Consider the following 25,926-nt stretch of genomic DNA (forward strand, 5'->3'; position numbering starts at 1 on the left):
GTTCCGAGTTCTGCTAATGGCAAAACTTACAGAAAGGGTTAGTTTGTGCTGACTGGGCTGTGAGGACGGAAGTTCAAGGTGTCACAGAGCGCTGGCTTGAGAGTTTCTCACCGTGCTTCCCAGACACACAAGATTACATGAGCAGTTTGTGCTGACTGGGCCTGTCTTTGTGCGGCGAGTGAAACAAGGTTGTGTGGGGGCACTTCAAAAGGATACTTTTGGTAAGGAGATAAGTTTAAGTGAGGTCACTGTGTACGGTCGGTCGCATGGATGACTGAATTATAGTACAGTGTAGACAGGATGGGAAATCCCCTGTATTTGTATTTCGTCATGTTCAGAATGTGGAAGAATTACCTCATGTTTTAAAAGGCTTGCTTGTTCTGTATTCTCTTTCTTTTGTTTTCCAGATGATGATGCAATGTTTTTATGGTAAGAACTAATAATTGTGAATTGTATTTGTATATAATATAATGAGAATATATAAAAACAAATGGTTTAGTGTCATCTTTGCACCTGTGAATTTATTCATATACCTATTAAGTATGCAGTACATGGGAGGTCCATTTCTCTTCAGTAGTGCATTTGTCAATTTGCCCCTGCAGGTAAAAATAACAACCCAGAATAAGCTGATAATATTCAGTGATAAAGCAGGGGGTGGGGGGTGTGTGCGCCTTCCTTGCATGTTGTTTGGAAGGCATATGATATAATATATAGATCGCTGGATGGGGATGAGCCAGTGATACCAGGGGTGCATAGATCTCTGGATGTAGATAAGCCAGTGATACCGGCCACAACCTATAGGTGGCGCTCTATATATAATTGTTGGGTTTCCATCATGGGCATAGGTCCAAGGCTCTCTATAGACCACTGGGAGGTACTCTAATAGAAAGGAAGGTTTTGTTTTATGATGGGGTTATGATATAAGGAAGAAAACTATGCTCACCACTAAATACCGCAAACAATATATTACTAGATTCCGCAATATAATATAACAAGGTACGGTCACTAAAATAAAATGAGGCCAAACTCAATCTAAATGCAATGCTAATTTACCACCAAACTACCGCTCATATTTTGGCAATAAGAAATTACCACCAAACCCCAAATTTACCACAATAAGACAAAATATCCTACATTCCCCTTTGCCCTCCTTGCCCCACAGGTTACTTGTCGCCCTTGACAGTGCTGTCTACAACTGGCGATGAAGGGTCTAAGGACTCACATGCTGCTGCCGGCCTCTGTGGCTCGCGTAGATCGGCTCCTGCCTGGTGGAGCCCAGTCTAGCACGGCAAGACACTTATTGAGAAAAGAAAAATGAAATGATGCTTCCGAATGTGGGAGTCGAGTCAGGGATGGCACAGCCCACGTGCCAGAAAACACGCTCAAGCCCTGAGGCCCTCTTGCAGTGTCAGACATCCCGGGCCAACATGGTTTGCCCTGCATGGGGTGGGGGGCAAGGATGGAAAGATAAATTATCTCACACCTGTGGGGAGAGAGAAGCGGTGTGGTAAAGACTGCCACCCCATTAAAGTACCCACATCTCCCACCTAGAGGAGAAGGAGCGGCTCAGTGAGGACTGACGCTGCATTAACATATGTAAATCTCCCACCTTGAGGAGAGGGAGCAGTGCGGCCTCTAATGCCACCCCAAGGAGAAAGCAAACATGAAAATGAAACTCCTGCATGGGGGAGAGAAGCAGCGCGACAAGGACCTCCACCGCATTAACAGAGATAAATCTTGCACTTGCAGGTGCAGGAAGGAAACAGGGTCTGCTGCCGCTGCAAGGAAAATAAAATGATGATGAAAATGGAAAAGTGAAACTCCCAATTGGGGAAAATGCAAAGTGGCACACTGCCGTACTCACTTGGGGTGAGAGGATGAGGCACGGTTATCGCTGCTGCTACCTTGAGTAAATTGGGTTGACCCCTGGGAACGCTGCCTCTCCTGCTCCCCGCCCATCACCACAAATCCCTCCCGTGTTGGGGAGCCCGCAGAAGGCATGACCTGGACCACAGCCATGGAGAACACCCGCCTGGGGGAGGTGACAAGGGCATGAGAACATTGGCCTGACCACAGCTCTCCCCTGAGAGAGTACTCATACAGTCAGGCAGAAGGTGAGCCTGGAAAGATGGTGCAGCCCAAATACGCTGCTTTCAACTCCTGCCTGGGGGGGCTGCCCACAGGCTGGCTTTCACAGCCGCTGTATTGATGTAAATTGCTCCGGTCCGGAGGAGAGAAAATGTGTAGGCCGGCTGGTGCCGCAATGCTTGGGGACGAATTCCCACCTGGGGAACCTGGAGACGAGTGAACTTAATGTCCTTAATCAGTAACATGTCATGCAATGGATGGGATGCAGAATAACTCTTACTACAAATAATCAGACTGACTCGGGAAGTTGGCAAAAGTCTCATCTGACTGTTTTAATAGCAATTGTCTAAAACAGGGAGTTACAACGACATCAATGGACGTTCACTCGAGTTCTAAATGCATTTCATAATAATTATATTTATGTAGTAAAAACTCATCATACGTGACATCATACTACATGGCAAATAAGAGAAAACTACGGGGTGTTATGGTTGGCTCAAAGGGAACATATAAGTATACTTTCTATACAGGAACGGGTTGTGTATGGGTCTCTTCAGTCATGTAGACAACTTATAGCCACCACTAGTGCAAGTCATCTTCAACACTCATTTGACACACGGCTCATTAATGGCTATCAAACTATAAGGATTTTCATTATATGGCCTCCTATAATTGGTTGGCACGCTTGTGTCATGTCTGAAACATTCTGCCCCTTAGCAGCACGTAAGCCCATACCCAGGTGCTGGGAGGTGGACATGACTTTTGCTTCCCACCCAATTAGTCCCTCATCTCTCATCGCCCATGCCTTCTGCCATGAAGACTGTCTTTGAACTTGGCCCTGCAGTAGATTCTCTTCTTTTGGGAATAAAAGGGAGTACTGGTACACGCTTATCACAGTTCTGGTCTGCATGCCCAACTCCTATTTCAATTATTGGCTCACATGAAAGGAGACTATATTTCGGCCTGTTTTGCAGCATTTAATTTTCTTCAATTAATAAACTTGCCACTCATGGTGTTCTTTCTTTGCACCTTAACACAAGATGATTCAGCGTCTCACGGTTTCTGTTCTTCATGGATAGATAACCAGTTCTTGGCTGCTTCATCTTTGATACCAGGCCAAACAGCTTCATCCTTCAAGTCCGTTATCTCCAGCTGATTCTTTGCTGTGACACACACAGCTCTCGATCCTTCTTTCTCTGTGGATTTAAACATACTGAAATTGTAACACTGATGCCCAGACACTATACAATGGTGACTTTGCCTGCAGTCTAGTCACTATTTATAGCTAGCTTCTAAGATTACTTGATCTACTTGCGTTGCTGCGTCTGTACAGTTATTAAACAGCTTGAATTTTCTGCAGTTCTCTTCACGCATGCAATCTTCTTCTTGCATAGGAACGTTCAACGATTCCTTCTTTTGTCATCAGTTTCTGTAAGGTCTATACATCCTCTTCTTCAGCCACTCTTCTTAGTGCATCACTCTCACTTCTTGTGACGTCACCAGCTTCTTTTTCTCTAGTTTTCATATTGCTTCAGTGGCTTCTTCCAAGAGATTGTCCTCTCCTCAGGCGTACAGTTGGTAAGGTTTTCTAAGTGGATACCTTTCCTCGAACACTCGTCGCGGTATGGTCATAACTACTGGTGGCAAACATGGTGCACTTTCAGACTTCCAACATACAGGCAGTAGGGGGCCGGACTTCCTGCAGAGGCGTATGGCTGCTCCTCTACACTGTGCAGTCCTGACCGCTGCCTGTGACAAGTCTGGCCTCAGGGATACTCACAGTGTTGTGGCTTTGGCTGCCACATTCTGTATAGAAATACTCCCGCCTGGGGGAACAGGGGCTGGCATCTGCCTTCCCCACTTGATGGGGGACGCAAAGAGATCCACCCCATTGCCCTACAATCCTCATGGGAGGAAGGCACAAAAGGCTCCTGACTGACCGCTGCAAGTAGTAAGAATCATCATAGGCCGTGCCAGAAGCATCATCCAGCTGCATCTGGAACTGAAGGAACGGGGCCCTGGAGACCCTCTACCAGCCCCAGCGATATCAGCCCAGACTGAGCATTGACTTGCTGGTGAGACGACAGCCGATCTGCCCCTGCCCCGTATCCCTGGGTGCTGCGTTACCGGCTAATGGAGCGCTCTCCACCTTTTCTGAACTAATAAAGAGGGAGTGTGCCCATGACCATAGTGCTGATGTGGCCCCAGTGTCCCCGGGGCGGCTTTACCAGCTAGTCGGCCGCTCCTTACTCTTTTGTGGACTAAGAATGAGGGCCTGTCCCCATGACCAAACTGCTAATGTGGCCCTGGTGTTCCCAGTGCAGCTTTGCCAGCTAGTGGGGCACTCCCTACTTTTTCGGGGCTAATAAAGTGAGTGTCAAGGTCCTGAATGTGTGTTCTTTAAACAAATGTGCATATTTTTCTAAGCTCCTACCATGACAATGAGCAATGAGGTGTGTTTAAGAAGCTGTGACCTCGCAAACGTACTACGCTTGAAGTGGACTCAGTAGTAATGTGCATATGAAGCTGTGATCCCGCGTGTGACTCACCTGCTTAAAGCAGGCCCAGTAAGATAGAATGTCATCGGTGTTTGCCAGGACTACCTATGTGTCAAGTAGTTACCACCGTCAGTCACAATCTAATACTCTGTGCCGCCAAAGGTTGATAGTGGACCCCCTGCAAACTGTGTACATGGTAATGCCCTAAACTGACAGTTCAGTCGAATGTAAGTTTCTCATCGGTTATAATAATGCATGCTGTGTGATGTTCTCGTTATTGTGTTAGTCATTTGTTATACCCTTGGCATGGGATGTTGTGACATCAGCACCGAGCCACAGGGCTCGTGCCGTCACATGTGGTAGGTCACATGTGTAACCAGATCACCCGCTCTAATAAAACAGGCAAGCAGTCTCCCACTCTATAGTTGCAGCCACTCCACCTGTCTCTGTGTCCTTATGGCAGCCTGCCTGCGCGGTGGGCCCAACGGGCCGCCCTGCCTTCAAGGGCATTCGCGGACTGTGGGGGTAGGACTGGCCGGCCCCCTAACACCACGCACCAACAAAAAAATCTACACTGTGCTTCAAAACATTGTTCATCAGCATGGACTTTAATAGGATAACTCTCCATCAACATTGCCCCTCCCCTCCCCTGGAGAAGTACATTTGACTGTCTCCTGTAAGTTATCCAGGTGTTTTAGACTACAAATCCCACCAGGCCCAAACAGCATAATCAATAGTGAGGGAAGATGGGAGCCGTAGTTGGAAGCGTGCAGCTAGCAGAGCCTTGTTTTACTGTGACTTCAGTGGGCGTGATTTTATTCTTAAAATAAACAGATTGCTTTGAGCTGGACTGAAAGTGCTGTTTAGAGCCAGATGAATCATATTTCAGAGTGATGAGCAGATTAAGGCCAGCAGCACCAAAGGACAGCCCAGGGTCTGATAGCGGCCTCTAGAAGCGAAGGAGACAGGCCTGAAGGGAGGGCCGTGCAGGCCCACTTCCTACTCGCGAGGGCCTTCCTTCCACATGACGCAGGGAGGGAGAAGGGTGTGAGCGAAGCGAGCGAGAACTCCACTGTGTGACACTGGGAACCCCGGAGAACCGCGGAGGCTGCGAGACGCTGTGCAGAGACAGAGTGGTCCCCCACATACCACCACCCCTCAGAGAGCAGAATGCCGTTCCGGAGAGGTAGGGCTTGCCGTGCATGCTCTGGGTGCACGGGTTGGGCCGGAGTCCAAAGGCAGGAAGGCGTGGCAGGCGGCTGCAAGGCCGGCTGGGCATGGCGCACCCTGTCTCTGTATTTACACCTCATTTCCCTCTCTCCTGCAAACTCCAGGCAGCGCCCCGCAATCTGACGATTTCCTCATATTAAGTAGAGCTTCAAGCCCACCAGTCCCCCGTAGATTTCGCGTTTGCATTTGCAGCGCGCTTTTCACCAGCCTCTCCCTGTATAACACGCAGCCTTGAGCATTTGTGTTCGTTTCAATATGATGCTTGTGGCTTTCCAGGTCTCTTTTTGTTATTTGTTTTTATACCGCGAACCGCTGGCATTTGCATGGTCTCTTGGCGCTATGGCGCCTGCAAGAAAAGTGGGTTTGCTTAGTAGGGCAGATGGGAAAGGGCTTACACGACCAGCGGTAAAATGTGCATGTCGCCTGGTAATGAGATAGTGCTCTCTTTCAACTTCTCCCTGAGTCGGGCCAGGGCACCAGGAGAGGGCTGGGATACCAGCCCCAGGGAGAATGCTACTGCAGCTGGCTTTAGGAAGCCTTGACTGATTTCCCTCCTGTTGTGGTGCTGGACCTGTGGTCATACAGGCCAGCCTGATCGGTGCTGCGGTCTACCTTCAGTAGATGAAGGTATTGCTGTGGTCACACAGCGGGGCAGTTGCTTGGGGGCACGCAGGCATGGCACAGAGATCCGTGATCGCACGGATCAGATGTGGGCACCTTGCATTACAAGCGATGATGAGTCGCACACAGAGTTGCCGGTCATGGAGTCTGTCGCAGTACTGTCGCACGTGCTCGCTCGCTGTCTTCTTCTTGCTGATGTATTTTATCCATCAGCGGTGATTTTTGGATACCGAAGTTTGAGCCTCATTACTCCATCTTCTCGGGTTGAGTGTGTAGTCGTGGGTTAGGAGTCTTCTTGGTCTGTGTGGACTTGTCACAGTAGGGCTGGTTTCACAGGGTCTTCGCCGTGATGGGCCGCGGGTAGCCGTTGAAAGGGTTTGCAGTGGTGGCAGTGAGTCTTCTGATCAGAGGGTTCTGTCGCACGTGCCGGCAAGAGTCTCCCTTTATTAAGGCTATTGCATGACGTAGTAATGACAGGGCACTTAAACGGGACACCACCACACCTCCGTCTGGCCTATGCGCTCATTCGCTCTGGAGCGGGTAAAGACACTGAAAAACCACACCCCGTTGGGTTTTGCCCCTTAAGATGACTGAGACATTGGTTTTGTGTTGGCAATAAAAGGCTCTGGATTTTATTGCACAATAGATAAGTAATAAAACATATTTGTGATTTTATTTATAAAATACACTCTTCTAATATATAAAGCTGAATGTATGTGTGTGTGTTTGTTTGTTTATTCACTTATTACGCGCACCAGACCCAGAGGTAATGGGGCGCGATAGAATCAAAATGCAAGGCTTACATTGTTATGCAGTAAACAGGTATGTACAAATATAGTGCAAAACGCTTCAAAATAAACAAAATACAAGTTAAAGTAAGAATATGACATCAATATAGCTACTGTAATGTATCATGTACAAATATACAATTTCCAGAAAACTACACTCGAAAGAGCAGTAAGGCTCGCAGGTAGAGTGTGCTAAATGAAATTACAGCAATATGCAATAGTGAAATATACAAATTGTAGCATATAACGCTCCTTAGTATAATTAGATTCGATGGTGAGCAGGATTCCACTTAGGTTCCAGGTGGAGACAGGAAGTAGAGTGAATTAGGTGAGTGAGGGGGAATAAGTAATTCCATATGGGCAGCGACGGTCGGAGATGATGGGTCAGGCAAGATAATGTGTTTTATAACATTTATCCTAAAGAGTAGGTATGGTTGGTCTGTTTGCAGGTCTTGTGGAAGTAAGTTCCAAGTTTTCGCCACCTTTACAGGGAAGCTATGTGTATTTTTGTCCGGCTAAACAAATCCACACCGTTGAACCCACGTTTACCAAATTTTGCATGGATTCCTCTTTTGTCTGGGGCAAGATCGTGGTCTTTGTTTGGATGCAAAAACCTTATGTGCAAAAAAAAATGTAGGATGTGTGTGTATTTTTGTCTGGCTATACAAATCCACACCATTGAACCCACTGCTACCAAATTGTTCTGGATTCCTCATTTGTCTGGGGCAAGAATTTAGTCAATGTTTGGATGCAAAAAATTCACTCCGTAGACACCCTCATTTACTGATGCTTACCCCGATTCACTACAGTAGGTACTAGAAGGAGGCAGCATTTGGAAAAGTGTCTGAAGCAAAATGTTCGATGTGTTGGTTATTCCTTTGAAATGTATTACTACTGCATACAGTTTGAAGGTGTTTATTAAAGCATTTTTAAAGGGAATCAAAAAAGAAATTATTTTTTTTTTATCACGCCATTCCAAATATGGGAAATGGCAAGCTTACAGTGTACTTAAGTTCATTCATGAGAAGAGAGCACAATCAATCAATCTTTCTTGGACATTTTCTCAAAGGTGCTGAAGCCATTGAGTGAATGAAACATACCACACAAAAAACGAACATCACTCGGAAAAGCTCCATCTGATGCAAAACGAAAATCAATATCAAGAGCTTCTCAAACACAACATAAAACAGCAGCACGACTTGCTGACCAGAGAACAAGAGCAACCTTCTCCAGGGCAAATGAGATGCCAGAGCAAACTGAAACAAGACTTGCCGACAAGAGGACAAGAGCAACATCCTCCAGGGCGCATGAGACACCAGAGCAAACTGAAACAAGACTTGCCGACAAGAGGACAAGAGCAACATCCTCCAGGGCACATGAGACACCAGAGCAAACTGAAGCAAGACTTGCCGACAAGAGGACAAGAGCAACATCCTCCAGGGTACATAAGACACCACTCGATCAGGATACGGGCAACACCGGGTACCCCAGGTAGTCAAGAATAAAAAATCTCTAGTTATACGTTTGGGCACATTGGCCAGCGGGTGTCCTCCTGGCCCGGGCCGTCATCTTCTTTCCACGACTGTGAGACAACATTCGTTGTCTTGTTCTTTCCCTTTGCCTGCCTTTTGTTCTTCTTCTTTCTTCAGGGTGGGTGGGTTTTGGATGAAGAAAGTTTTGTCTCCTGCGTTCGCAGGATAACCTTTGCGTGCTGGGCAGGAATGGAGTAGGCTCCAGCTGACCATCTTTTTATTCATGCAGCATGCCCTGGGGACATGCCTTTGGTTGTGAGCTTGGTTGCCCAAGCGGCCGGCTGGCGCCAACAAACCTCCACACTTGTTTGTGGCCTCCCTTTCTTCTTTTGTTTGTCCCTTCCTCCCTGTCCTCCCCTGCTGTTGTCTGCTGTCGGCCAAAATCTTTTGGCACCTTGTGACCAAGTTTCCAGTCCTGGGGGAGTTGCTAACACTACTTGTGTTCTTGCCTTGTGTTTGCTAACAGGGGGAGGACAGGCCATGAGCAGGAATCCTGGCGGGAAAACAGAGGCGGGAGAATGGAGGGGATGGGTGGCTCCCTCTCCCTCTTTGCTTATAGATTATTGTTGTGCCTGCCCCCTCTCCACCCGCTTACGTGCCCGTGCCTCCTAGCTACATTGGTTCTCTTTTCCACGCCAATGACCATAAACTCTGCCACTGAAAAAGACTTGTACACCCATTCAGTCACGGCTGAAGAGGTGTGGGGGCCCATTTCAGCATGATCGTTGCTCTACCCCCCTTGCTTAGAGTGAAAACCAGTGTGCAAACATTATAATGGAGACAAATACAGCCCGGTGTTAATAGCTGTCAATTATCACGAGCCGGCCAGCCAGCAGGGAGCTGAAACACTAAATGCCGACTGAAATGCTATACGTCCTTCTTTGCCAGCACCTCCCTGATCTGGAGGAACCTGTTTTAAAAGACGAGGTAATAAGAGCACCTTAGTAAACCCTGAGGGAAGTGTAATGCAAGCACTGCAAAGCATTCATTTGAAGCCTCAGAACGAATGTAATATAGAAAGGAATATATTGCAGTGTCATAAGACTGCTGACTGGCAACATGGTGACCGTTCTTGAGGGGGTTCCCTCAGGCCCCTCTTAACTGAAACAATTGAAAGGCCCTGACGCAGTCCCTGCATCCATTGCTAAAGGCGCTCTGCCTCCAGGTAATGGATTACTGCTCTCTCTTATTTTGGTCTCAATCAGGCAACCTACAAAAGCACTTTGCGCGGGTCGTGCAAAAAATACACAAAGTGCACTTTTGTATAGTGATTGTTGACACCATTTTTTGTTTCTCTATAGCACTGTTGTTAAACTTGTTATTAACTCATGAGGACGAAGGATAAAAAATAAAGTTGCGCTACAGTCTGAACAGAGATATCAGAAGTAAGCACCTCACCTAACTCACTGAGCTGTCTGCAGTGCAGGTGAATGAACTGGGTAGATGTGAATGACCAGTAGCTACCTGTTAGGAATGTTGGCTGTGGAAGGGAGGGGCTGCAGAAAGCGCAGCGGGTACTTTCATTTGCCTTTGCAGACCAGCATGGGAACGCCCACTCTGATTAATGGCCAGTCTGCTCCTGTATCTTGCAGTTTACAAAGGCAGTGTGCAGGAGCCATGGTAAACATAGAAATAACTGATGATAGTTTGGTGGCGTGAACATGGCGTGGCACGAGGGGCAAGCCCAACCGGCTGTTCTAGCAATAGGTCAGCAGTATACAGAGACCACAGCTGAGGGCGCCCATTTGCTTGTTTGATGTGCATTTTTTTGTGAAATTCCACATTATATGCGTTTTGCATCAAAAAAAGATGCATGTCCATGTTAAAAAATGACTACAAGCATGTGACTTTTATCCTGCATGCTCTTCTGGGGCGTTTCAAGAACATGCAAGTAGTATGGCATATTGGGCAGGACCTCAAGTTCTCTGATGCCAGGTGTTAATTAATGAACCCGTTTTTACCTCTGGGCCCACATCATATTGGATTTTGGTACTTTTAGAGCTGTATTCCTAAACTATTAAGGGATGCAAAATGACATGCGGGAACAAGGACTTACAGAGCATGATATGAAAGCTGTTGTGGAACAAACACCTTTTTTTATAACACATGGGTGTGAAGAAAGTAGTTGATTACAAAAAAAGTAGTCAGTGACCCGTCTACGTTGCTAGATATATGATGACACCCCATAGATATTTTGTACGCAGATTACTGATCTGCAGCGGAAGAGAAGGCTGTTACCTTTGTATATTGGTAATGGTCTTCCATCAAAGTTAAGGGCCAAAGTGAAGCGAGGGTCCCTTAATGCAGGCCTGCAGTGCCATTACTGGCGGTGGGTAATATTGCCATTAGCGCCCGTGTAGTTCCCTACGTGGGTGCTGATCTTGTGTTTATTAAAAAAAAAAGAGCGTTACCTTGCTGCCTAGTGCCGCCTCATGGTTCACGAGACTGTTTTTAATGTTGATGACTACGACATCATCAACACAGAAAACGGACTTGGGAAAACTTGGTGAGGTCCGGGCCACGCACCAAGGTACGTTTTTTTTGTGTGCAAATTACACACACTTAGCACCCGCGTAGGAAACTACACAGGTGCTAAGAGGTGAAGGGGTGGGGAAGGGATGGGCGTTGACTACCAGCACCTATCCTGCTCGGAACACGGGCTTGCAGAAGACAGTACAGCTCGAGTATCCGGATTGGCCAGTGACCCCTTCCAGGGTGCTAATGGAGATTAATGGTGAATAATTTGAACAGCAACACCTTTAATTAATCCTGGGCTTTGAGCTCACAGCACTTGTCGAGCAATTGTAACGATGGAAGAGTAGAACCACAAGTGTCAATTGCCATTTGCTGATTAAGAAGCTAGAAAGATGGCTTCAGTGACATGTGACTAAAGGGCAACATCCAATCAGTGGATCTCGTTCTTTTGGTGATCTCCGCTTATCCCATCTCAGATGTCAATGGGTTAGTGTAGCCCTCGTTTTTCTTTGCATTGCGATAAACATACTTTGTTTTCTCTCATTGTGATATTTGGATTACAACCATCATGGTGCGAAAAAGGCAGTATTGGGTGAACTACTCGCACCTGATTTGGCACAACTTTTCAGACCTCCGCTCTATTGTAGTCATTTATTGCACCAACCACCAAGTGGGATGGTTTGGCTTCTTGGCTCCCCAAGGGAGGTGTGGCGGGGAAGAGGCAAAGAAGACGGATGTGTGACGCCTGCTGTGAGTGCAAGGTCGTCTTACAACCCAAATAATTCCCCTTGTTGCCAGATGGATACACCGAGCGCTGAGAAACCTTGTATTGTTTTTTGTGCCTTTAGAAACCCAGCCTAATTTGAAAAAGTTAAGAAGTGCAGCAACTCTGATCATTCACAGCCCTCTCTACATTCAGATCCATAGACGTGGCCGCGGGGAGGAAGAGCGTTCACATATAGTTCGATCTGTGTCTGCTGCAGGATTCCCGCGTTGCAGCGGAGGCGCGGGACTCCTCATCTTGAAGTGCTTGATGGAAAACCATAATTCATCATTAGAAATGTTGCAATGACCACTTGCACCACACCACACTTGAATCAGGATACTATCGTCAATGTCACAATGACTCAATAACTGCACCGGTCAATTTCGAAAAAATCAATACATAATAGCTTTACTGAACAGCCAACAAGTTTTTCGACCTTATTCTACAAGGTCTTCCTCAGGGCTGTGATTCCAAAACTACATTACACATTTTTCATATGTATTTAACGGATCTACGTGATTACTGCGCGGCGAGAAATTGCAAATCTGAAAATGTCGAATTCGAAAATCGTGTCACACAGTGATCACATAGATCACTTTCTCCTGCATTCCCCTACCCATTCCCCATCTTACCTTTTCGGTGGCACACTTGTGTGTGTGCTGCCGACTCCCCTCTATTCCTGCAGCGTCAGTTCCCACCCACTACTCTCGGTCGGAGCTGGCGCCGCAGGATCCTTTCTTCTTTTTTTTACTTTATCGTCCCCTGCTTGCAATGTCATGGAAGCGGGGGACACCCACGCAGCCCCCAAAGCCCATAATGCCGAGCATGGGGAGCCGAGGACACCCCCAACACCTCAGATCACCTATTTGACATCATGGGCTTCTGTTTTTTTTGCCCCTGCCGAACGCGCAGTAAATGCACATTTGGCTTTCTTTATTCGAAAATTGTGGCCAAACGTATTTAACAATAATAAATGAACCCAACATTTAAATACATGATCACGCATTGCACATAAAAATAAAACAGAATGGAAAAGACATGTTTACATAAGTAAAAACAAAAGTAAGAAGGGGGAGGTGGAGATGGAGGAAACACGACACAAAAATAATTGTAATTTAGTTTTGTTTATTTGCTTATATAGCGCACCTAACCCAGAGGTATCTAGGCGCTTTAACTTACATGTACAACTAATTATTACAAGGAGATAGTAAAATAACAGGCATTACAGACAAGAAGGTCGTCACCTACATAGGAAGGGAGGTAGGAAATTGGCTAGCGTTACAGATCTAGCTAGCTTACATGTGCAACAATTATAATAGAACAAGCTAACTAGCATCTACAACAATTGTTACAATAAAGTAGAATAAAGCTGGCTTTACAGACAAGAGGGTACTCGCCTGCATAGGAAGAGATGTTGGCAGTTGACTTGAGTTACAGATCAAGCTAACGTACCTGACCATGCAGGCATGTAAAGGATGGAGGTAGCTGAGGTTACAAGAATGTGAGCGAGAGAGGAAGAGGCCTCGAGGTGGTGCATATCTAGGAAATCACCTTTGTATGAGTGCAGGAGTAGTGGTGATGTAGATTGAAGCTTGAGCCACTTGAGCTGGGAGAAGAGCCAGGTGTTTACCTTATTTCTGAAGGTCCAGAAAGAAGGTTCGGCTCTTAGAGCTGGTGGCAGTGCATTTCAAGACTTGGCTGCTTGCACTTGGAAACTAGACCCTCCTGCTTTTTGCAGTTTGTATTTAGGAATATTGAGGCAATGTATATCAATATAATAACCAAGATGATATGATGGTGTTCCATCTTTGTTCCAAGAAACACAAACCACATACAAGGACCCTTCACTTTTTTAGTCCTGTGATCACCACCAGCACATATACAGAGACTTCTCAACCAAAGGTCAACCTGGGCTGCAATAAGCATCATCATTGAAAAACATACAAAATGAATAATTCTGATAACCAAATGTAATAATTACCACTTCTTCTATATGACCAGTTGCCATCAAATACCACTCCAAATTGTTGACATCCAATGAAAGGGTCAAGGTGATGGGAATGCCAGAAGGAGAGTCAGCGTTTACACCTTTCTGTGGATCAGAGGGGGGTGCCAGCTGGTGGGGCAATCATCTTACATCCTGCCTTCTTCTCTCTGTGACCAATCATTGTGAGTTTCTCAGGGGAGGTGGAATTTGACCCTCGGCATGGGACATACCTTTTGATGCAATTGTTGAGATAAAAGGGGGGTGCTCCCTATGTAAGGCCAGTGTATAATGTAAAGACTTTTAAATTCAGTTCTCCACAGGGAGGCAATGCAGGGATGTCAATGCTGAGGTGTCTGGTTCCAGTGTTTCAGCTTCAGCAAGACTCTCACTGCCTTGTTCTGGGTTTGTTGCAAGCGATGGATTAGGTTTTTTGGGAGACCCCAACTATATGCGTTTGCTTTCATTAATCCTTGCAAGAACCACATCTCTATTCACTTCTACCTTGTGGTGCATGTCGAGAAACTGTAGAACATGATTATTCATTACATGGCTCTCCAGATAGGTTATACTTCAAGTACCATGGTCCCTAGCCAGCATATTTAGTGGTGAAGAATCATGGGAGCTGTAGTCCAAAACATCCGGAGGGCCACATAATAAGTATGCATGGCAGATGCAGGCGTAAACACAATCTGATTAATAAAGGGGAGCTTGAAGAATGCTCATGCCCAATCAAATGATTTTGGGCTGTGGTGTGTTTAAATAGAGATCATCTTCCAATCTCGTATTTGAGCCAAGTAAGTGGAGATGTTTTAGTGGTGGATGCGAAATGTGATTTGCGTATCATCCACATACATGTGGAAAGGTATTGAGAAAGGCTCTACTTGTCGCTGCTAGAGACTTCATGCAACAGTGCAAGAGCCACGGGGATAGAACTGAACCTTGAGGGACTCTGTCTATCGTGATCAAGTGTTCGGAACTCAAAGGGCCTGAGCCTACTTTGATTCTCTTTACCGGAGAAACACAAGGATCAATGTTGAGGCCACTCTGGTATCCGTTGTGTGCTGCTGACTACGCAGCAAGATACGGTGGCTGACCATGTTTGAGTCACCAATAAGTCCCCGAGGAATAGGTCCACTGGGGTGTCATCAGCGAAAGATGTCGTGAGGATCTCTTTGATGAAGAGCAATGCCCAGCCTGTACTTTGAGAAGGTTTGAAACCACAGTGTTTGTCATGGAAGAGTTTCTGAGTTTTGCCATATTCCAGCAGTTTTTGGGTGGCCACTTTCTCCAATATTTTACAGATGACGGGTTGTTTGCAATAGGCCAGACATTGTAGAGCACGTTGGGGGTCTGCAAAGGGATCTTTTGAGCAGAGGGGAGGTGGTCGTTCTCTTAAGTCCTTTAGATACTTCTCCTTAGGAGAGAAGATGTTGATCAGAGCTACAAATACTGGGGCCGCGCTGTTAACGCGTTATTTTCCTGGCATGGCTGGGCACAGGTGGGTTTGTTTGGACAATGTATTCATGTTTTGGGGGAAATGGACTTGTAGGCCTGGATGAGAGTTGGCAGGGGGTGGTGAGGGTGGCAGGAATATCTGATCCTGGATGGTTGATGTTCTCTTCGATTTATTTGACCTTGTTTTGGAAGAAGGGACACAGTTTGCCTGCTTGTTTCTGGGAAGTGATGGCTTATGCGCTGCTAGGGGTTGAAAGTTCTTTGAGGATTTTGAAATCCTCTGAGGATGTGTTTCAGGCTTGTGAAACACGATTGTGGAGAAGAGCTTTATTTTTCTTGGTAATAGTGTAGTGATATGCTTTGCAATGTCTCACACATCTCTCTTGTAGCTCTTATCTTTTTTGCCACAGCTGTTGAGTTTCCTGTTTTCTCGCTGAAGGAGGGGCGCCCTCTGACCCCCATCATATCACGTGTTGTTGCTTTTTTATGTAATGCACGTTTTTGTTTCTTCGAATGGTGACTCTAGGATATTTAGGAGTGTTCTTTGTGAGTTGTTGCCCATTTTCCATATTGTCACACCACGCAACACAAGTAGCATGCATTTCTTAGGCAGAAAGAGTGTTTTACCCAACCACAGGGAAGTCACAAACGGAAGAGCATTTATCTTGAATCATTAGGAAGTAAAATATAAAAAAAATAAAAGTTTGAAGGAAGATAGTTTCATCATCGCCATCCTGCTTTATTTCGGCTAGATGGACCATGAAGACACATACAACAGTATTACAAAACCACATGAGACAAACCAGGATTAATAAGTAAAAGCGAATAGAATGAAAGAATCAACATGAACATGCAATTGGCAAAATACTATTTATTTATTTATTTAGACATTTTTATAGCGCGACAAGCCCGCAGGCATCTAGGCGCTTGTTGCTTCAGCAGGTTGGTTACAGTAATAGCTTGTATCGGTATTGTTTCCAGACAATGATAGAATAAAAATCATTTGACAAAGTGCGATTGAATAAAAATCGTCATGTTTGTTCCTGAGGGGGGGGGGGCATACCCTAAATCTCCTGCCATTTAAACGACAAAACACTACTAGACAAAAAGTGTCATAGGGCCTCATTACGACCCAGGCGGTAAGTTACCGCCTGGGCTGTGACTTTACCACCATGGCGTAAACTATGTTTACGCCATGGTGGTTGGCGGATTTACCGCCCCATTCCAACCTTGGCGGGGCGGTAAATCCCCATTTTCCCATTTTCCCTTCCCCATTCCCATTTTGCCCCATAGGGCATAATGGGAGTGGGGAAGGCGTTAATTACGCCACCGTAAATTACGGTGCCGTAATTAACATCAAGGTCCCTTAGCGCCATGGATTTTAATACCTGCTAAAAGCAGGTGTTAAAACCTCCATGGCGCTAAGGGACCTCGGAATCAGGCGGTAAGGGTCGGCGCTGTTTACGCCGCCGTAAAACCCTTACCGCCTGAGTCGTAATAGTATCAAATAAGGTAAAAACTGTGATAGCTACAATGTCAGTGTACAGTACATTTTAATGGAAGTTACAGCCTTGAAACACTGACACAGCACCATTAGGTAGAGGCGCGTTTTAGCGCATGGATAATTATTGCCCTGGGACTGGTTAGGAATGAATTAGGATACTGTAGACCTTAGCCTTCTGCTGCATGCATGCAGCACATAATGCCCCTATGCAGGGGGTGGCCAGTTGGTTCTCACCCACCAAGCACAGCTGGAGTGCGTCGCCAACTCTTCTAATACAATGCTGCTTTAAAAGGGGTTTCAAACACTTTCTTCTTATGTCCGAATATCTATGGCAAAATAAAATAAAATATGCCACACTTTCCACGATGTTCGGGCAATGCGGGCAGTCAAAAGAGCAGCCCGGGTTCCATTTATTTCCTAGACTTGCAAGCGGGAGGGAGCCTATTTGTAGTTTCATATAAACTGCGCCCATGAGTTTGTGCTGCATCATATTCAAATACTGATCAAAACCATGAGATCTCTTGAAAAGCGAGCAGCTGCTAAGACTGTTCAAATGGGTCCGTTTAGCCAAAATGTCCCTTTCCCATCTTTTGGCGTGTGCGACACTCATATTCTTTTTAAAATTGATAGGAGTGGATTCAGGGTTCTGCCAAAAATATTCCACCCCGTAGTGGTTAATTCGTTCTTGATAGCCACAAACCAAGCAATATTCAAACCACCTCTGGGATAATAAATCCCTCATCGCCTCTCTAAATTTGCCAAATTTGGGATTTGCCCAGATACGGGTCCAAAGGAACACAGGTTTAGCATGGCAGACATATCCTGTGTACGCTATTATCCATACAGATTGGGGATGCTAGGTGCATTGACAGGTAGCCCCGTGGTGAATTTTTAAAATGTGTGCTCTGCAACTTGCAGTTTGGCCGTGGTGCTCATACCCCAGAGCTCTGCTCCGTGTAATGCAGCCTGCCTAGCTTGGCCCTTGTAAACCATCATGGCGACACTCACTGGCCCCGCCCGATGTTCCTGCGCAAATCGGAAAATCATACCACAGTGACTAGTTAAATTAGGAGCAGCACGCTCTGTTTGATCACCCCAAGTGCAGTTAGCCTACACCCTAGCCCCTAAATGATCATACCAAGAAACATGGCCAGTGGGCAGATCTTTTAGAGTAATTGCGAGTCTACGGATTTTCTTCCGTCTATGTCTACTAAAAACCAATGATTTCGTTTTTTGTATGTTTATGACTAAACCATTAACCTCACAGAACTCTTCAAATATATTTCTGGATCCCGGCGGCCCAATGGAGTTAGTGAGAGCAAAACTACATTATCAGCGTACAAGAGAATTAGAATGTTCTCATCCGCCAAGATGGGGACATCCGTTAACCCAGAACAAAGGAAGAGGACCCAAGGTTGGATCCTTTGTCCTCTTCCTTTGTTCTTATTTACTATAGGGTTGTTGTGCCAAAACCCTCTATTCCTCCTCTGCACCTCATAAGAATATAGAGATCACTCCTTGTGGGTGTTTAAACAATACTTCGCAATACTTTCTCCAATTAGGTGTGCATTTACCTTACTACTATACATCCGTTAACCCAGACAACAATTGATCAATTACCCAATTTGTAAATAAACAGAATAAACTGGGGGCCAAAACACAACCGTGGCTTACACCAACTTCAACGTTTACCCTGCGTGTTGTTCTCCCATCAAGGGAATGCCTGATTGTGGCACCATTACCGGTGTGCAATAGCTGGACTGCTCTCAAGATGGATGATGGCAACCCTAGCTCTGTTAATACCAAACAAAGTTTGGCTCGGGGAACACTGTTGAAGGCTGTCCTGAGGTCGACAAACGTGGTATATACGTTCATGCTCCTTAATGTAAAGTATTTCTCAGTGATTAAATGTAACCTGACACATTGGTCCATAGTGCTCAGATTTTGCCGAAAACCCAGCTTGCAAATGAGTTGGAGGCCCCACCTCTAGAATCCACGCCTCCAAATGCACCAAGCGCGCCTTGGCGACCACCTTGCCACCCGCATCAAGAAGGGAGATGGGTCTGTAGTTGGCATGAGACGCCCTATCCCCCTTCTTGAATATGGGTACAAGGAAAGTCTGGGTCCAAGAGGGTGGCACCACACCTTCTGCTTGTACCACATTAAATAAATTCAAAATATATGGGCCCCAAATATCTATCTTGTTATTAAACATGTCGATTGGAACCATATCGGGCCCTTAGGCTTTTTCCCACTTTTTGAGACTTTAATGCATCCCCACTTCATTCAGGGTAAACGATAAATGAATTTCATCTCCGTGGGGTGTGCTCCCCAAATATTCCTTCCCACTCTTGCTGAAGGCAGTCCTTGATTCCTTGTACAAACTTTCAAAATGGCCGATCCACATTGCTTCTGGGACGCTATTCTCGACCAATTTAGGGGGGAGTACAGAGGGGGCCAAGGACAAAAGTAGGGGGGCCACAGACAAAAGTAGGTGGGCCGACTATGAAAGGGAATGTGCGACGTCACAAGCACTCCTGCAGAGAAGCTTTTGTGCACACCAAATACCAAACCCCACTGCAACTCCCCTCGCATCAGAATGTAGGCACAAAACCATTAAGTCACGGATGGCCCATCATTCACAGCTTTGTGCGCTACATTCTGATTGGAGAGGCTGGTCCTGATGGCAGAGGGAATTTAACAGCTGTTCATTGTTGATTGTGACCCTGTGTGTGTGCCGTGAGGGCAAACACGGCACTGCAGATGAGTAGCCCAAAGGACGTATAGGGTTGGGGGCGGCAGGATTTCCGAGTAGGGACCCAGCCCCCCTTAAACCCCCTGGCGACGCCACTGCACAAGAGCACCACTCGAGAGCAATTTTCGGACCCTGTGAAAGCTGTTCCCTGGATAGCCCCGGTCCACTTAAAGCCGCGGCGTATATCTTATTAATTGTAGTTTCAAGGTGGCTGCATATACAAGGTTGTCTTCGAAATGGGGCAACGTCACCGCACTTGTTAGTCCAGTCAGGTGGTTTGGCTGGAGGAGTCAAAGATGAGTTACTAACCAGTGAAAGTCGGAAGTTTGTGCGCGTCACAATTGGTAAGACCCTTGCCACAAAGACAGGTGCCACCCAGCCTAATGTGACTGGCCTCTTTCTTAGGCCATATGTGATAGAGGGCACAGATGCACGCGTGTTGGGACGTTCAGGAGGGAGCGTTTGCGGCGGAAAGGGGAGAACGGCACAGAAGAGACCCTTTCTGCTCGGCGCAGGGCAGCTCTTTGTCGTTGCTCGTGCTGCCTCGGTGGCGTATGATTGATAAGGGTACCACGGCAGAGTGATGCTTCCAGTTATCGAAGGCTCTGCCCTGCTTCCGGGTCCCGCCCCAGGCCAGAAGACCGCTGAGTTCAAGGGGCGGACGTTTGATCTTGTCTCTCTCCTCAAACAGGGAACAGAACAAGGCCTGTGTGTTCCTTTGTATCTGGTGAAGCAGTGGGAAGACTTGTAAATAAGATGAACAAATACTTGTTGCTAAGGCCTCCGAAATGCTGCCAGGACCCGGGAAATGCCCTCGGCAACTCGCTGAATCCCTGGCCCAAAGTTCGGCTGCATCCGTAGTCGCCCGGGCTCCCACGAAAGGAGGAATGCAGTAAACAGCGCTTAACCCGCTATGTTACAAAAAAAAAAAGAGGCTGGGCAGAGACGGGGACTAGAATACAGCAAGTTAAAAATAGGCCTCGGAAGAGAGCAAGTGACGTGCGGGTCAGATAAAAAGGGCACTGTGGGAGAGCACACACAGTGGGCAGCGGGTGGCGGCCTCACCCGAAGGCCAGTGACATTAGGTGACCCTTCTTGGTCCTTTAATACGCCAGAACGAGTCACAAAACTTGCAAAATGAGGAGCCCGGAGAGCCAAGACTTCCGATGCATGTACAGTGCTTAAAATATAGCGACAAATTGCGGATACTCGGAAGTAATCCTAACCCCTTACATTGCTGGTATTTTTATTTTCCTAGAAGGTCTCCCCAAGTGTCTTCCTTCACTCGCTGTGGCCAAATTAGGAATTTTACAAATGTATTTGCTTCTTTGTCCCACTTTCTTCTCGGGTTTCCAATTGAAGGCAGGAGATTTCGACTGATTATATGTTTTACCTATCAAATGACTCACTTATTGTAAATGGTTATTTATAACGCGCTTAATACCCAGTGGTTTCTAAGCGCTGACTGGGGATCGAACCTGTGTTGTTCTGCGTTGTCTTGCTTTCAAGGTGAGCAAGTTGCCCCTGAGCTATCCTCCCAAGACCTTATGTTTTGACCTTATCCTTATGTTTTGTTATGGAGTTGTCGGTCCTACTAAGGGAAAACGAGCAAGAGAGCTGTGATTCGCTGTTGCAGGCTTCCGTTCAGAGAAACCGGTCACTGAGCATAGGTGTGTTTTTTGGTTGGTAGTCCCAAGTGGAGGCCTGCAGGTGTATGGCCGTGAATGCCATAGGGAAAGTAAGGCAGGACGGCCTGTAGGAACCCAGAATGGCGCCTCTTGGGACCCTCTGCTCATGCATTCCTATTGGCGGTGCTGGAGGTACGCCTGAAGGAGGAAAGTGTCACTCCACTTCCATACCTGCTTCCTGTTGCTGTTGTGCTTTTCATTGAGATGAGTGTTGCTGAGGGACAAGGTGTCGGACCGTGCTTCAAAATAACAGAAACTGTGTGAATTCGTTTTTGAGTGTTGTTTGAATGTGTGTTTTGTATGTTTATGTTAATATGCATGCTTCCATCGAGTGTATGTGTGTGAAGGTGGGAGGGGGTTGGGCTGGTGCTTGGAGGAGCTGGTGCGGGCAATGGCATTGTGAATTTAAATGGCAATCAAGGTGTAGTGTTTTAAGAACTCCAGGTATATTGTAAAAATGGGCTGAAAGTCAGCATGGTGTAGGGCAAAACTGACATATATTGACACAGCCAGCATGGTCGCCTCTTCTAAAAGTGTCAATACTGGTATTATTGGGCAACGCCAAGTTGCGTGTGTTCTTTCAGTGTCAATACTGGAATGTATTAGTATTGCCAGCATGAAGAAGCCTTCTTTAGTGGCATTGAAGCCACTATTGGGCACATTCAATAGTGTGTGTTCATACAATGTCAATACTGCCATATATTGACAGTACTAGAATGAACCTGTTTTCTTAGAGGGGCAGTATTGGAGTTACTAGGCGCTGCCAACTTGAGTGTGTTTTTACCGTGGCAGTACTGGATTATAACGGTACCGCCAGCATTAAAAAATCTTCTTACAGTGGTAAAATTACTACTGGTGTTAGCAGGGGCGTTGCTAGGGGGGGATTAAGGGGGCTATAGCCCCTGATCTTTTGGTTGTAGCCCCGGATAGAATCTCAGGAGCTACAGCCAAAAGACTAGCTAGCCCCCAGTCCCAACAGTTCCGACACCAGCATAGCCCCGGGTCTTTTCCAGACCTAGCAACTCCCCTGGGTGTTAGTATGCACAGCCAACACGAGTGTGTTAATACAGTGGCAATGACGGCATATTACGACAGCCAGCATGAGTGTCTTTTTACAGTGGCAAAACTGCCATTATTGAGCACAACCAACATGAGTGTGCTCTTAAAGTGCAAATGATGGCATGTATTTTGGGCACAGGAATTGTGGAAATATGTTGTAAACTGCACCTGTGTACTGTTGGTGACTTGGCATCTATTCAATTCTTTTCAAGTGTTTCCTTTCAGAACCAATTTCAAATTGTATGGCTTTATACCCAATTTCTAACAAAACGTGTAATGTAAAAGGAAACATATGTTAAACTACTACCAGACAGGTCTGGGGCTGCAAAGGGCTGGGAAGTGGAGGGCCAAGCATGCCTAGTGACGCCCAAACCCTTCACGACAAATTGTATTTATAATGTAAAGGTTGCATTTCGGGTTCCTTTTTGGGTCTAATGAATTGTTTCCAATGTGACTGTGTTTTGCGTGTACATTCTTGTGTGCATTCTTCATTTGGAACATTCTCTCATGTAGTTTAATTGGCCAGATGAGGAATCAGCAGGGAGCGATAATAATAATAATAATAATACTAATCGTGATATCAGGATTATATATAAATAGCACATCTTGCTATACTCCTCTCGGGTCTAGATGTTGTAATGGAATGGTACTCATGTGAACAACTTTGGAAGGAGGAAGGGCAGGGTTAGCCCTGCTAGGATTCAAGCTTGTGACATACAGACTGGCCACCAGGTCAGAGGTCAGCGCTTAACACGTGACCTATCCTCCCAACAGTTGGATGATATCACACCCCATCCCTCCATAGTCTCCTTGTCCCCATATATTGCCCACCCTTAAGCTCATATATATATGCACAGGTAGACAAGCTTTGTCTTCTCAGATTTGGAGTCCTACCGGGCTACAGTAATAACAGAATTCCCTAAAGGCTGGCGTTCCCGGAAAGGCCAGTTGGGCTGGGGCAGGGCCAGCATCCCGGTGCCCTATGCCCGTCACATGACTATGCCACCGTCTTATCCGTCTTCCAGAAGCATGTGCTGTCTGAAATAACACTGGTTTTCAATAGCCCCAAAAAGTGACTTGAAAAAGCGCACACGTCACAAGAAAAGGAGACAGCCCCAAAATCTGCAGGACATGTTGCATACAGGAAAGTAATGTGAATGGTGTTTACCCAATGACCGAACATTACATCTACCCAATATAGGTGTTAACAATAACTTACCCTTTATACGTTGCTGGCATCACCGTTTTCTGTTTTTGTAGCGCTGTAAACCGCCCGTGTTACTATTACTCCAAGTAATGTTACTCCATGCATCAACCTCCAAAGGCAGATCGATTGAATTAACCCGGCTGGGATTCGAGCCTTCATGGGGATGTCACCTGGTGACATCTGACAAGGGACGGTGGCCTGCTGGCTGCAACAGCTACTATGATTTGAGCACAGATGACAGCAGGAGTGTTTAACTCACTGAGCTATTTGACTGGCATCTCTGAGGGGGGCTGGGGAGCATATATACATGCTGACCTCAAGGTCAGGGGTTTGCATCCCAGGGTGGACGTCTCCATCTCTGTCCTTCGGAGATCAATCAGACGAGTTATTTATCATGTGCTGGGAGATAGTAGAACATGGTTACAGTGCTGCGAAGCTGTGGCAGTAGGTGCTACATAAAAAAGCATTGACGACAAAGCCCATAGTTTTGACTTTTGTATAGTTACATGGTTTCTTTTCAGGGCTAAGGATCTGTCTGGATAGCGTTAAGCACTCTCCCCTGAGATGGTGCAATTCTGCACTGGGCAAAATCAAATAGCAGCAGAGACGACTTAGGCCTTCAACCTTCAGTTGTCGATACATTCAGAATTATTAAATTGGGCTAGGCATTCGGTAAGAAGTGGCACATAAAAAAATAGCTGTTTTGAAAATCAGTAATTGTCATTAAAAGCCCATGTAATACCAGCATAAAGCAGGTGCTGACTTCATATGCCAGATTTTCTAACTATATTCCAGGCATGTCGATGAAATAACCAGGTTTCTACATCACAGCTCACATTCGAATCAAATGACAGCTGCTAACATCATATGCCAGGTATTCGAATCAAATGCAGTATAACTAGCTACCAGAGTATGCCAGAGTGTGTCACCAAACACCCCAGGCTCACACCCCATCAAAAGTGCATGCCCTTCTGCTCCAGGCAGAAAAAAGACATCAAATGGCCAGGTACTCGACCACTGCCAGCATAATTGAGAGGGGCTATCAATGCCTACACACCTACCCTTTTCCAGGACTTGCCTTGGCATGACCAAGCCATCAACCCATTGCTTTGGATTTTCATCGGATGTCCAGGTACTTGTTCCCCTGCATGTAATGGCCATTGACAGGACATTGAATGACACGCTCAGCTACCCCTCTTATTGCCAGGGATTTCTATCAAATGGCCAGCGACCCAACCCAATGACAGGGATTGCCACCAAATGCCCAACGACTCTCCCCAATGCCAGCGATTCTCATAGGATATGGAGGGCATACTCCTCATTGCCAGGAATTGCCATTAACTGTCCAGGTACTCCCCTCGTTACCAGGGATCACCATCACAGTTCCAGATGCTTGACCCTTTGGCAAGCATTACCATCAAATGCCCAGCTACACATCTGATTGGCATAACACATCCAGGCACTGAACCCGATGCACAGGTGCTCACCCAAATGGCCAGGCATGTAGCTATATGCGAGGGGATGCCATAAAAGGTCCTGGCACCCACCCCAATGCCAGGGATTGCCATACAAATGCCAGGTCCGCGTCCCATGGTCAAACATTGCCACCAAACGCCCAGCTCATTACAGTGCCAGGGTTAACATCAAATGGCCAGGTACTCCCCCTTTCTGCAACAGTTCCCCTTTCTTGGATGACTCTGGGAACCTCGTCTTTAAGTTCCAGGCTGCAACAGTTCATGCTTCCCACGCTTTCTTGCAAGACTCTTGGAACTTGATCTTAAAGTTCCAGACTACGCCAATTCCTTTTTAAACACTTTGTTTCATGGCTCTTGGAATTTCGTTTTCTTTTTCGGTTCCAGCCTGCAAGAATTCCCCTTTTCTAACACACTGTCTTGCATGATTCTTGGAACTTTGTTTTTAAGTTCAAGCCTGGACCAGATCCTCTTTTAAACACATTCCTGCATGACTCTTGGAACTTTAAGTTCCAGCATGCAACAGTTCCCCCATTATGTTTTTGTTTGTCACAAGGAGCCTGGCTTCTAGGCTGCAACAGCTCTCTTTTCAGTTACATTTCTGTTGGCTCTAGGACTGAACATGACTCAAGTTCCAGCATGCAGCCGCTGTACCTTCAGTTACTTTCATGCTTGGCTCTGGGAACTTGACTCGAGTCCCAGCATGCAGCCGCTGAACCTTGAGTTACTTTCATGCTTGGCTCTGGAAACTTGACTCAAGTTCCTGCATGCAGCCGCTGTACCTTCAGTTACTTTCATGCT

The 25,926-nt window shown here is 46.3% G+C and overlaps 1 protein-coding gene across 1 annotated transcript in view; it reads left to right on the plus strand.

The window, feature by feature from the left end:
• The first annotated feature begins 5,615 nt into the window (after positions 1-5,615).
• The window catches only part of PFKFB3 (6-phosphofructo-2-kinase/fructose-2,6-biphosphatase 3), a 335,583-nt gene continuing 315,272 nt past the window's right edge, over positions 5,616-25,926 (plus strand). Inside the window, exon 1 of the mRNA XM_069629666.1 lies at positions 5,616-5,772. Coding sequence (XP_069485767.1) covers positions 5,757-5,772 — 16 coding nt within the window. The 5' untranslated portion in view covers positions 5,616-5,756. The remainder of the gene's footprint in view (positions 5,773-25,926) is intronic.

Source organism: Ambystoma mexicanum, chromosome 12 (assembly GCF_040938575.1).
Source record: "Ambystoma mexicanum isolate Mex_15411 chromosome 12, UKY_AmexF1_1, whole genome shotgun sequence".
Classification (NCBI taxonomy): domain Eukaryota; kingdom Metazoa; phylum Chordata; class Amphibia; order Caudata; family Ambystomatidae; genus Ambystoma; species Ambystoma mexicanum.